Raw genomic sequence first — 12,132 nt, 5'->3', positions numbered from 1 at the left:
CTAGGCTCTGAGGAAAATGGCACCCCCACGTTGGAGCGCGCTGGCTCTGTGACTGTTCACGGGTCCCCACGGGACCTTTAAGGCACTCTGGGCACGTTGGAGCGGCCCCCTGCAGGTCGGGCCGCTCGGGGAAAGGCACGGTGCCCTCACTGGCACCTCGCAGGGCTGGCTAGCACAATTACAGCCCCATCGTTGGAGCTGGCCCCTGACAGACGGGGCGGCTCAAGAATGCAGAAAGGCTTTGTGCCTCGAAGGGCACACATCACAGGGAGCCCCCCACCTTACCGGAGTCCCGCTGCGGCTGTGCCTCTTCCGGTCACGGTGATCTGGGCAGTTTCTCCGGTCCGCAGCTCGTCATGGAAGCCCCGGTGGACGTCCTCAAAGCAGCGAGCGGGGCTCTCTCTCCCAAGAGCCTCGCAGACGGCGGCTGCAGCTTTCCATGGCACAGGGCTTCCCTTTTCCTCGGGGAGCCCCGCGCTCCCGTCAGTCCTCCTGGCAGCCTGGCATGGCTTCCCCCAGGAAGGGGGAACCGGAAACAGCGTCCTCCCGGCCCGCCCACAGTCAGGCGGCGCGGGCTGGACTTCGACTTCCTGTGCGTCTCCCGGGCCGTGGAGATGTACCAGGGGCACAAATGAGGGGTGGACACCCTCGGTGAGACTGCAAGTAAGGGGGCAAGAGGGCACCAATGAGGGGTAGGCTCCCTCCAAACATCGGGGCCTACAGCAGAGTAGGCTCCTGCCAGAACAAAGGGTTCACCAGGCCCCGCCCACCTCCACAACTTCCGGGTCGCGGTAGGCAGCGGCCCGGCAACGGTTTACAGCCCATAACTCGGGCAAAAGTAAAAATAAAGCGCTCCGAGCGCTAGGGAACAACACAGCGCTGTCAAGCGCTAGAGGCAAAATAAAGCGCTCCCATGCGCTATAAGGCAAATAAAGCGCTCCTTGCGCTAGGAGGGGAAAGAAAGGACTTTTAGGCGCTTGGAGGGTAAATACAGCGCTCCCAAGCGCTATGGCAAACAAAGGTCCAGAAAAAGTCCCTCTGGCATCCAGGAGCTGGGCTGGGCAAAGAAGCCCCACAAGTCCAGGGACAAGCACAGCAGAGAAAAGTCCTCCAGGGCATCAGTAGTCCAGGGGCTGGGCAGGGCTCAGGGAGGCAAGCCTTCCCCTGAGCCCAAGCAGCAGCACGCCCCTGGTAGGATTCAAGTTGGGAACAAGAACATTTTCATGGGGTCACAGCCCTTCTTTTATACACCTTTTCCCTTTGTCTTTAGGTGCAGGGTGGGGGCAGAACCAGTCGCAGCTGGTCTGGGAGTACTGTTGATGGCCCAACCACCCATTCTATTCACAGGCAGGACTAGGGTCATCAGTCACACCACAGGGGGGCGGAGCCAGCATTGTGTGGGGAAAACCCAGCCCATCCAGGACACAGGTACACTCCTCCCACACATCACTCATGCTAATCTCCCACTCACCACCGGGGCAGACCCACACAGACTTCCTGGAGCCTGGCATCCCAGCCAGCTCCAGCCAATCACACGCCAGCACCCTCACAGCACACGTACAGCCATGTCTAGAAATGGCGCTTCCCTACTAGACACATACATGCTGCATACACCATCTCGCAGCATTCACTCCCCCGAGTTCACACATACCAAACTTGACCATGCACACCTCACGCACCAGGAACTACCAGGGACACAGACATTCCCCATGCATTCCTATGGGAGGGCAGGCCAATCTCACACATGCACTCAGGGAGAGCACGCACTTTACACTGCGCCACAGTGCTAAAGTGCGCAAAGACCAGAAATCACTATAATTTCAAGGCAAAAAGTTCAGGGGTGACCCTGCCAGAAGGCCCAAGTCCAACAGAAGCCACCACGGTAGGCTCCCCTATTGAACCGTCGCTTGATGAAGCGCTGCCTGGTAGGGTAGAACGTTCCCCCACGGGTGGAATCCAAAGTTGGCCAAAGTCGTCTCTCTGGGGGCCTTGGAAAGACTGGCGGCCAAACGAGCGTCCCCGGCCTCATCCAGACCTGTTAAAAACACCAGCCTGAAAAACTCTCTTTATTCCCGACTGGGCTTTGTCGAGAGTCGTGAAGGTACCCACGTACTTAGTCACGTCCTTCACAAAACGCTCACCGAATAAATTGCCGTCCGCCAGGGACCCAGGTTCCGCCGCTGCAAGCTCGGTGAGGTTGGAGTCCATCCTCATGAGGAGGGACTTACGGCGCTCTGTCGATATAGCGCAATTAGCATTGCCCAAGAGGCATATGGCCCTCTGGGTCCAGCCGGCCAGAACATGCGGGTCCATCGCCGTACCTGATTCTTGCGCCTCCAAAGCCATTTCCAATATTTTGACCAGCGGCCCCACAACATCCAGGAGCTTAGCCTGGCATCCCCTCCATGCGCGATCAATGCCCTTCTTAGGGTCCTTCGCGAACATCTTCAGAAAGGTCAACATGCTAGAGTCTATGTCGGGTGTTTCCGCAACTTTATCGGCAATGTCCGGCCTAGGGCACTCAGACCTGAGCCTATACCTGACATCCTTGTCAAAACTCTTACGGAGGTTGTCATGTATATATACGGCGACCTCCGGCGCCAGAAGCCAATCGGAGGATCTGGGGTGAACAATGTCTGCAGGGTTGAAGGTAAAGGGGGTGGACACAGGCTGAGTGGGCTCCACATTCTTGGACTTCTTAGTCTTCTTCCTGGGAGGAGACTCGTCAGGGGTGTCAGTGGCTGTAGTGTCAGTGTCAGTATCTGTGTCCGGAAACTTGGATTACTGGGATCAGGGACAGGTAGTGAGGACAAGGTATAGGAATGTGGCCAAGAGTCAGTTTGAGAACCAGAAGATGCACCATCCTTCTTAGGGGCTGTAGGGGAAGTAAACCCATGGCGCTTGGCGAATTTCTCCAACTGCTTAGTGATAGGCTTTAAAGCAGTTGCCAAGGCTTGTTGAACAGTTCCCGGAACTGCCTTCTCCAGGGCCTTGTTGACGGAATCCTGGACAAAGGCGTCCAGGGCCTCAACAATATTATCTTCAATGGAAGGGTTAGCCACTTCCTCTTCATAAACATCATCCTCCTCATAGGTAACCCAATCAACCATGGTGGTGCCAAATTTATACATGGACGTGATCATGAGGTGAGTATTAATAGATCTTGAGAGGAGTAAAGGTGGGAGCAAACCCACAGCACAAAGCAATCACCAGGTACCTAGCTCCTCAGCTAAAGCTGTAGCCAATTCTTGCAGCCCTCAGGGCGTAAAATGGAGCAAAAAGCAGTAAAAAGAGTACACAGGAGGTGTGCTCCCTCCAGGCCCAGCATTTTTTGCAGCTTGCCAATCGTACGGGTTCTGCTCAGATGAGAATCCGAAGTGTAATGCCAGAAAAACCTGCAGAGACCGGGCAGTAGCGATGTGCATAGCCCAATCCTACCAAAAGCAAGCCCAATTGGGCTACGCACATCGGAACCAACTAAAAATGAAAGTAAATGCTCCGAGCGTCTCCGGCCGATGAGGGGGGCTCCACGCTCGAAATATATTATTATTAATACCCCCGCAGTCGGTGGGTCGGTACCGGTGATTATAAACTTTTTACTTCGGCCGTTGCAGGCAAAGAACCTGCAGCGCGGGTAACAGCTGATCCTGCACTGAGAGCGAGACACTCCTGGTCGGGAAAGCCTGCACGCCAGCTCTCGCTGGTCAAAGAAAAACCCCTGGACCCCGCAGGGACACAGCAATAAGACACGCGCTCAACCCGATGGCAGCGGGGTGTCGCGGTCGATCAAATGCCACAATACAAAGCTGCAAGGAAGAATCCAATTAACACTAAAACAGTATAAACACAGCAATTAAACAACGCATAGGGTAACGCTAAAGTGGTATACATAAAAACCATTAGCATATTCATAAGAACCAAGTAAAAGCACTTAACTGGCTGCGTGAGCAGAAAAGAAAGAGGAGGATATCCGGTATTGTCTGGCTCATATGGGCTATTACAGGATGTGATGTACTGTTTTGCATCATGGGAAATGTAGTTTTTTGTTACATAATACTAATTTCATTGGCTGCTGTGTGTAGCATTAAAGAGAAAGAGAAGCATAATACGAAGCCTCCGGTCCTGTAATAGAATTCCTTTGAAGTGTAAATAAACCAGCATAAGTGCGGAGAGAGGCGGCTCACAGGCTGACATTTGGTGTGCGATGTGCACGCGCTCCCACACATGCACTGTAGAGAATTGCTCGTAAAAGCCTTTGGGTGCATTTCTGAAAGTCCCTTTGCATAAGTCTCGCAGACAACGCGTGCGTGTTGTCTAAAACGAGAGCTAAAAAGGAGTGTCATGAAATCAAAACAGAAGATGAAGTTTGCGTGTAAGTGTTGAACTCAGGGAAACATTGCAAAATATCACACAGTAATTGCTTTTGTCAAAAGAGCAGTATTTCTTTTGCATCTTTAAAAAGACTTGCCCAAACATGTATACTTTGCATAAAAAAAAAAATCCTCCAACTTTATCACGCAGCAAAGAAAAACAAAAGAACATTGTGGTTACCAGGACTAGTGGATAGCACTGTGCCTTCGTTTTATGACAGCCTTCGGCGTCCCAGCAGAAAGCAGTAGATCCATAAATTAGCACTTAAAATGTTATTGCACCAGCAATGTAAACACATAGAACGCACTTTGAGTCTCAATTTCCAGCTATGTGACAAGCTATACCTGCAGTTTAATCAAACGACTATTAGTTCCTATCACCAAAATCGAATGGGAGACAATGTAGCAATCCATAAAATACTATGGTATTGATGGAAAGCCCATAGAAACTATGAAATCCCATGAAAAACACATGAAAGCCAACAATCGGAAGAGGCCAAAACAAAAGCCCCCGCTCTCTATATATATACCTCTCTACGCTAGTTGATGTATTGATGACAACAACTCTCACAACAGAGAGCTAACGTCACCTATAGAAAGATCTAAAAATGAAATGCTTCCAAAGTTTATCATTTGTGATGTTTTTCCAAACCTTTGTATGGAAAACTCTTAATTTTAAACATACAGAGCCGGCCGCACAACTACATTATTCGCAATACATTATAATATGCATTTCCTTTCCAAAGCGGCTCATGTGATGACACCATGGTCAAGGATTATACGCGGACACATCATTTCATAAAATTCATTCTTTACAAAATCTTTATTCGACCTGTTTAGAGTCCTAAAAGAATCCACAGATTAGATACACAAAGCAAATAGGTAAAATCAATAATTAGAATTAAAAAATAAGGTACAAATCTGGCTATATGGAATACAATCCTAAAAAACACTTTTGATCTAATACAAGAAAGCCATACTGATACAAAATGATCTCATGTGACATACAAAAATAATCCATCTTGAATTTACAATAACAAATATGTGACAAAGAGAGAAACATACATTTACCTTACCATTCGATATCATTACGTTTGTGATGTGAGGTGTGATGTTAATATTAGCTGCGGCTTGCATTTTGACAAGTTAACACAACCTTAACAAAGAGTACTATACCATACAGAGAATTCAGATTCCAAGCTATTGTACAAATAAAGTAAAACATATTTAAGGTTCAGAGATGGATTCAGAACTCACCATTTAGCAGTTCCTTATTTAGGTTTGCTCGGTCAACCGAAAGAATATACTGCAAACATAAGAAAGGGATATATTTAGCAAATACTTATGCACATAGAAGCTATCTCCTTTCACACATTACTTCCACTAACATGTTTTCCTGTAGCCGTTGGAGTAAAGATGCCTTAGTTGTTTGACATAAGAGTTTATTTCTGTCTTGCTGAAATATTAATTAAAACTATGTCGTCATGGAATTTTGGACACATTTATAGACAACATTTAAGGAATTCCCATGACTGGATGCATATTACATAAGAGACCTAGGGCCAGATGTACAAAGATAAGTGTTTGCGATGACCAAATAGCAATTTTTTGCAATTCGCTATTTGGCAAACGTAAGCAGCAATGTACAAATGTTTAACGCATTTTGCGGTTCCCAGTGGGTCGCAAATAGACCTACCTCATTAATATTCATGAGGTAGGTTTTGGCTTGCGACCCATTGGGAATCGCAAAAATCACAGTGAAGGCTGCCTGCTGGAGTCAGCAGACCACAATGTCTGTGATTGCTTTTCAAAAAAGCAATTCTTATTTTTAAAATACAGTCTGTTTTCCTTAACCCCTTGGCCGCGGCGTAAATTCCGCTGCGGTGCTGCGGAATTAATGAGTGGGCGTGTTTCGGACGTCCCCCGGCCGTCTTCCGCACACGCCCACTGTCAGGTCGGACAGCAGGGGGCCGTCCGACACACGCAACGGGTTAAAGATAAACGGGATGCGTTTCAAAAAGAAAAATGAAGAGTTTGCTTTTCACTTATTAAGAGCAGGCAGTGGTCCATGCGACCACTGGCTGCTCTTAAAAAATGTTTTTACAAGCATTCACTAAGGAGGGTGGTCCTTTGGGCACCACTTCCCATTTGAGAATGGGTTACCACCTACGTCAAGGTGGTGGTAAAATGAAAATGTTGATGCAAAACATTTACACATAACACTGCAATTCGGTATTAGGAAGGATGCCCTAAACACTCCCCTTCCTAATACTGAATTGCAAACCAATTTGTGATTTGGTAATAGGTTACTGAATCGCAAATTAGGCCTTTGTACATTGAAAAATGCATTTCTTCATTCGCAAACGGCCCAATCGGGCCATTTGGGAACAAAAAAAAGCTTTGTACATCTGGCTCTTAGTGCACTGACTTGTATTCAACAGACAATGAAAGAATATATTGAATTTATAATCCAAGTGAAAACTCCATGTAAAAAAGATAAAAATTAGATGATCTGTTTAAATCGCTATTCCACAAAACCGGCTCCTTATTAATTGACTGCAGTTTGTTTACAGTAAAGTTCTATCATTTATTTTATCTGCCTGTGAAGTCAGGAGGTGAGAATGAGCAAGTTATCAAAATAGGGTAAGAGGTAGATCAGTTCTGCCAAGTATCACTCATCATGAATGACGCTAACGCATTTCAGTGTGGCAATCCGCATCACCGCACTGAAATGCATTGTCATGCATTATAGTGCCTCCACATGATGAACTGAGCTGCAGTGCCAGTCAGCGCAGTGTGCACTGCTCCCAGCAGGCAGAGGTTAATGGGGCTGGCTAAATCTGCTTGCAGCTCTGCAACTACTGCTACAATGTATCCAAGTTGTAGAGGCATGTGGCGCTGAAATTAAACTGACGTCACTGCAGTCAGTGCCCACTGGTTAAGTTAATTGAGTTCCTGCCGCCCACACTTCTTGAAGTTCTCCTGACCTTGCCGATTGCACCTCAGCAGGGAGGCAGGATGAGGTGATACTCGCTCTTGTGTATCGGAGCTTTCGTTTTCTAGGAGCAACTACCTTGAAATCACTGCAACATCAACGCAGGCCCACACTGCAGCCGGCTCCCGTATTTGATCTAGAGCTGAGACGGCAAATAGAGGAGGTCTGCTCCCAGACTCCTAGACGCGAGACCCCGGGGAGTTCAGGCAGTGAATTTATTTAAAGAGGGTGTCATTGATAGCCAAGGAGACGCCGGTATTAACTGCCTTGTGCTCACTTGTGTTCAAAACAGAGGTCTGGTCACGGGATCCCTGATTCCACGCAGGTATGTACAATGTGGGACAGGAATAACTACATTTCTTTTGGGCTTGTCAGGAACAGCCGGAATTTAAAGTGATGCTTGTGCTAACAGGGTTGCTCATCAAACTCTTTCTGTGGCGCATAATGCAGTCTCATTCCTTTACGTGTGTATTGGCATGGGCGTAGGAACTGTGGGGGACGCGGGGGACATATCCCCCCCCACATTTTGGAGTGGGGGGACACAGGGGACAAGGGTGGGGGGAGACGAGGGTTCAAACAAATTTCCCCTCTACCTCCTGAGAGGGAGATTGGCAGGCCATTAGCGCGTGAAAAAAAGTGCGAGAGGTGCTGCGTGACCTAATGGCCCTGCACTTGACCTGGCGCCTCTCCAGTTACCTGTCTGTGAACCGCCAATGATCCGATAGTCCCAGCATAAGGTGACGTCAGAGGCCACTCTCCCCCCCTGCCTATGCCCTTTTGAACTCTTTGTGTGGCGCAGCACCCCTGAGGCTCCCTGGAATTATTTAGTTCTCACCTCAGCTGCCTGTAGCCAGTGCTCTGGTTGATTTGCTGGCTGACCTGACCTCGTCCTCGGACTCCTCGCCCCGTGTCTGTTGCCGGCTTGATGACGGAAGGGCTGCAGGCAGCAGCTCGCTCCCACGAAGTGTGAGGTCCCTCCTGCGTGAGTATCTATCCCATTGAAGTGACTGACGTTTGGTTAACTTGTAAGTAGGGGCAAAGGCGCCTGGTGACATTTGAAAGTGGTGGGGGTGTGGGGTGTACAAGTTGTGATTGAGTGCACTATGGCGAGCGAGCACAGCAGGCGAACCTTACTTGCCCTGCTAATGGCTGAAGGGAATAACAAAATGTGCATATGACATTACCATGCAAAAATAACTGCTCATTTTCCCCACGGGCTGCTTAATGCTGGATAGAGTCAAAACACAATTATCTTCATGTAATACCCGGAGTGCAATAATTTGGTAGGATGCACAGAAATGCTTTTCAGTACGCATTCATGAGGCCTGCCTTTACATATAGAGTAGGCGAAACAGAGATTTGGCAGGGAAAGCGCACTATTGATTTATGGCACTCTCTTCAAAGTACCACAAGCCTGATCCCTCACCAGCACGCTAGTCCTTTTTTTCACCTCCTCAGAGCCCAGTTGTGTTCTCTTCATACCTCCTTGTGATTTCTCTTTCTGAACGCAGCTACCCCACACTCCTTTCCATCCTCTTGAAATCTGTCTCCAAACTCTGCTTGCACTTTGATCTGCCAAGATCCTTCTCTTGGTCCTCTACGTCTCTCTATTCAGCTCTACCTAGGTTCTCTCGGTGATGCGGATCCCTCGGCCCCTTCTGCAGCTCAAAAGTATGTATCCGTCTGCAGACATCTGTGCCCAACCTATGGGTCAAAAGCTGTGACCTTGGATTTCACAGAGGGTCAATGATTGTAAATATCCTTACAATTATTTGGCTAACAGCAGAAAATGGGCAAGTGCTCTGTTTGCATCAGATCCCCCCATTCCAAATAGGCCTCACAAAAACCTTTGCCATCTGCCAAATTTTAGGGCAGCCATGACAGCCCTTTCGAAAAATATAAATGCACACACAGATACATGCATATACACGCAGAAATGAACGTCAATAGCATGTGTTTGCATATGTATTATTCATTCTAGGCCCGATTGCATTTTTATTAATCGGTGGTCCGACAAGTGTAAATTATTAGTTAACACAAAGTTGTGATAAACGTAAAATGTCCCGTAATCATCCCTGGCCAATAATTTATTCCACACATTACAAGCACCTCTCCAACACACGTTTAGCAAGGGATGGGGGTGGGTGGGACGAGGGGTAGCAGGGAAGGGTGGGGATTGGGGAATTACCAGTTATCACTAGTAATAATGAGAACCATAATAAAGGAAGGTAATTCCAGACATTGCAGTACCGTCCGCGTGCCACCTCTCATTGGGGCACTGAGGCTGGTGCAGGCTTTGTGGTCACGTGCCTGGGTTGGTGAAATATTGTAGGCGCGCACCGGCCGCTTCAACTCTCTCCTCCGGTTCAGCAGCACCATTATTTTCACAATAATCACTCCGAGCCCGTTTAAGTATTCCTGCTTTCAAAATATTCAGTGCAGACAATACCTTCAGAGTTCAGGATATCTTTAGCCTTGTTAAATCAGACCTTGGGATGCAGTTTAGAAAAATATGCAGTCACGGCCGGCATTACGGGCGCAGGCGGGTGGGGTGGAGAGGTGGAAATGGGGTCTTCGCGGGTGTATGGGGGGCTCCAGTGAGCTGTCCAGCAATGACATTACACAACATAACACAATGATGCAATGCAACCAGTGCGCTGCTGAAAGGAGGAGCTGTGTCGGCTTAGATGTTCTCATCATGTCACAATCTCAGTGCTGTTTAACTGGGTGCGCACTCATGTACTATGGGCTTAAAATAAACGACAAAAGACTTACTGCTGCCATCTAAGTTATATATGTGCTGATGTACATATCACTGCTGACTCAGCATTTCATCCTTCTGAGGTCGCTATACTGAACACCAGGCGCTGTATGTTGTGCAATAAAACTCGATTCATAGTTTCTGGTGCCATTTACATATAATTTGGTCTATTGATTTAAGAGATGAATAGACTCTATCCACACACTGACATGCACAAGCATAACCTCTCCCCCCTCCCTCCAATCCCATAGGTTACAACATTACAGTTTTATCGAGGCCATGTGGAGGGGTGTAAATATCACCGGAACCCCAAGGCCACTTCATTGGAGAATAACACAAGTTATCCAATAGGTGGCTTTCTATTATTTGTTTGAAGCAAGTTGAACTCAAAAAATGTTACCCCAGAAGAAAATCGTTTTTTAAAAAACAATTTGTTAAAAATAAGAAGAGGTCTTTATTGTGAATGTAAATAAAAATAAAGCATACTTGCAGACTGTGACTACTTGCCTGCCTTTCTCAATATTTCTCTTCATAACTATGCGATTGTATACGTTTAACGCGCGTACGGTCTCGCACAATGGGCGATTTGTATAGGGTCACTGGAAAGTCCACAAGGTTGTCCCTGTCCCCCACAGAAATTTAGTGTCTCCTACGCCCATGTGTATTGGCTCTCCTTACCCATGCCGGAGTCTCGTCTGTTTTGCTGAATATCCACGGATCCATGCGTTTTCATGACCTGGTAGAGCTGAGCTTCTGAAGGGGCAGTAGTCTTAAGTATATGTATTCATTTTTTGCCTAGCCCAAAACACTACTTCAAGAATATATGCTACATAAAATCATTAAAATATGTTTCGAATCTCTGAAAGGAAACCCACAGTTACGTTTTTTTAAGTATATGCATTCATGTTTTGCCGGGCCCTGACCACTTACTTCCAAGATTTTTAAGATCGTCTTAGAGTTTCTTGTTCTCAAATGTGTATAATTTCTGATAACACATTTCCCTTCTCTTCATTGCTGGATTTTGCTTGTGAGAGTCACTCATAGTTGTTGAAATGTCACTCATAATTACAGTGAAATTATGAAAATGTCACACATAGCAGTCTGAAACCTTGGCAGCTATGGTAGAACCCCAAAGAATACAAACAACTGTATGTCCCTTGACGTGGCAGTCATCTGTGCACACTCATTTTATTTGAGTCTTCCCTACCCCACCCCAGGGCCTACTGCTCTGTGCAACTACAAGAAAATATTGGGTCCAGAAACACCGGTCCTGGTTTTACTCGATACAGTTCTGCATCAGGTAAAAACACTAGAAAAGAGGGGCAGTGGCACCAAAAAGGCATCTGCCTGTCCCCTCCACGAACAATGCTGCACTAGAGTGGCTAGTCTCCCCTCCCCAGACACCTTCCCTATCCCGCTCAACACCCCGTACCCCACCACCTCCCCCACAGATACTTACAATCTTCTCTTAGACTGGGAATTTGCCTAGTTTGACTTCATGGACTGATTGGTGAGGACAATGTGAACTACTGTTCGGTGGCATGAGCTACTGACTGCAGTCAGTGAAGAAGATGGGCACAATCCACTATTCTGAAGGAGGTAAACACCCGAGAAATACCAGAATGCCAAATGACACGTGGCCTGCCTTGCCTAATACGTCGACCCAAATATAATTGAGGTATTACTTTTATGGCATACATGTAGGGACCATTGCAGTCTGTACCTATACCCCTTTGAAGTAAAGGGCTACTTCTCCATCCTCCTGTTGCATTCATGTTTCTCAACCTACGGAATTTTACTCTTAAACCCAAAAAACTCCCCGAGGGGCCATTGCAGCTCCAACTCATGGTTAAAGGGCAATGCAACATCAGTTTGAGATCAGTTAGCATTTCGATAACCTTACAAAAAACACAGCTGCGAGATCTTTTCATTATGCAAGTCTCAAATCATCCAAGACTTAGAGACTTGTGAGCCCAGAATTTGCCTTGTGTACAATTAGTCATAAG

At 47.2% G+C, this 12,132-nt stretch overlaps 1 protein-coding gene across 2 annotated transcripts in view; it reads right to left on the bottom strand.

Annotated features, from left to right (window-relative positions):
• Positions 1–12,132, bottom strand: part of KMO (kynurenine 3-monooxygenase) — a 514,165-nt gene that overhangs the window by 271,463 nt on the left and 230,570 nt on the right. For both annotated transcript variants that reach the window (XM_078648707.1, XM_078648706.1), the window contains one exon: positions 5,628–5,676. In XM_078648707.1, the coding sequence (XP_078504833.1) occupies positions 5,628–5,676 (49 nt within the window). The remainder of the gene's footprint in view (positions 1–5,627; positions 5,677–12,132) is intronic.

The sequence above is a fragment of the Lissotriton helveticus genome, chromosome 6 (assembly GCF_964261635.1).
Source record: "Lissotriton helveticus chromosome 6, aLisHel1.1, whole genome shotgun sequence".
NCBI classification, from domain to species: Eukaryota; Metazoa; Chordata; class Amphibia; order Caudata; family Salamandridae; genus Lissotriton; species Lissotriton helveticus.
Note: the sequence above shows the minus strand (reverse complement) of the source record. Positions and strands in the feature narration are given on the sequence as shown.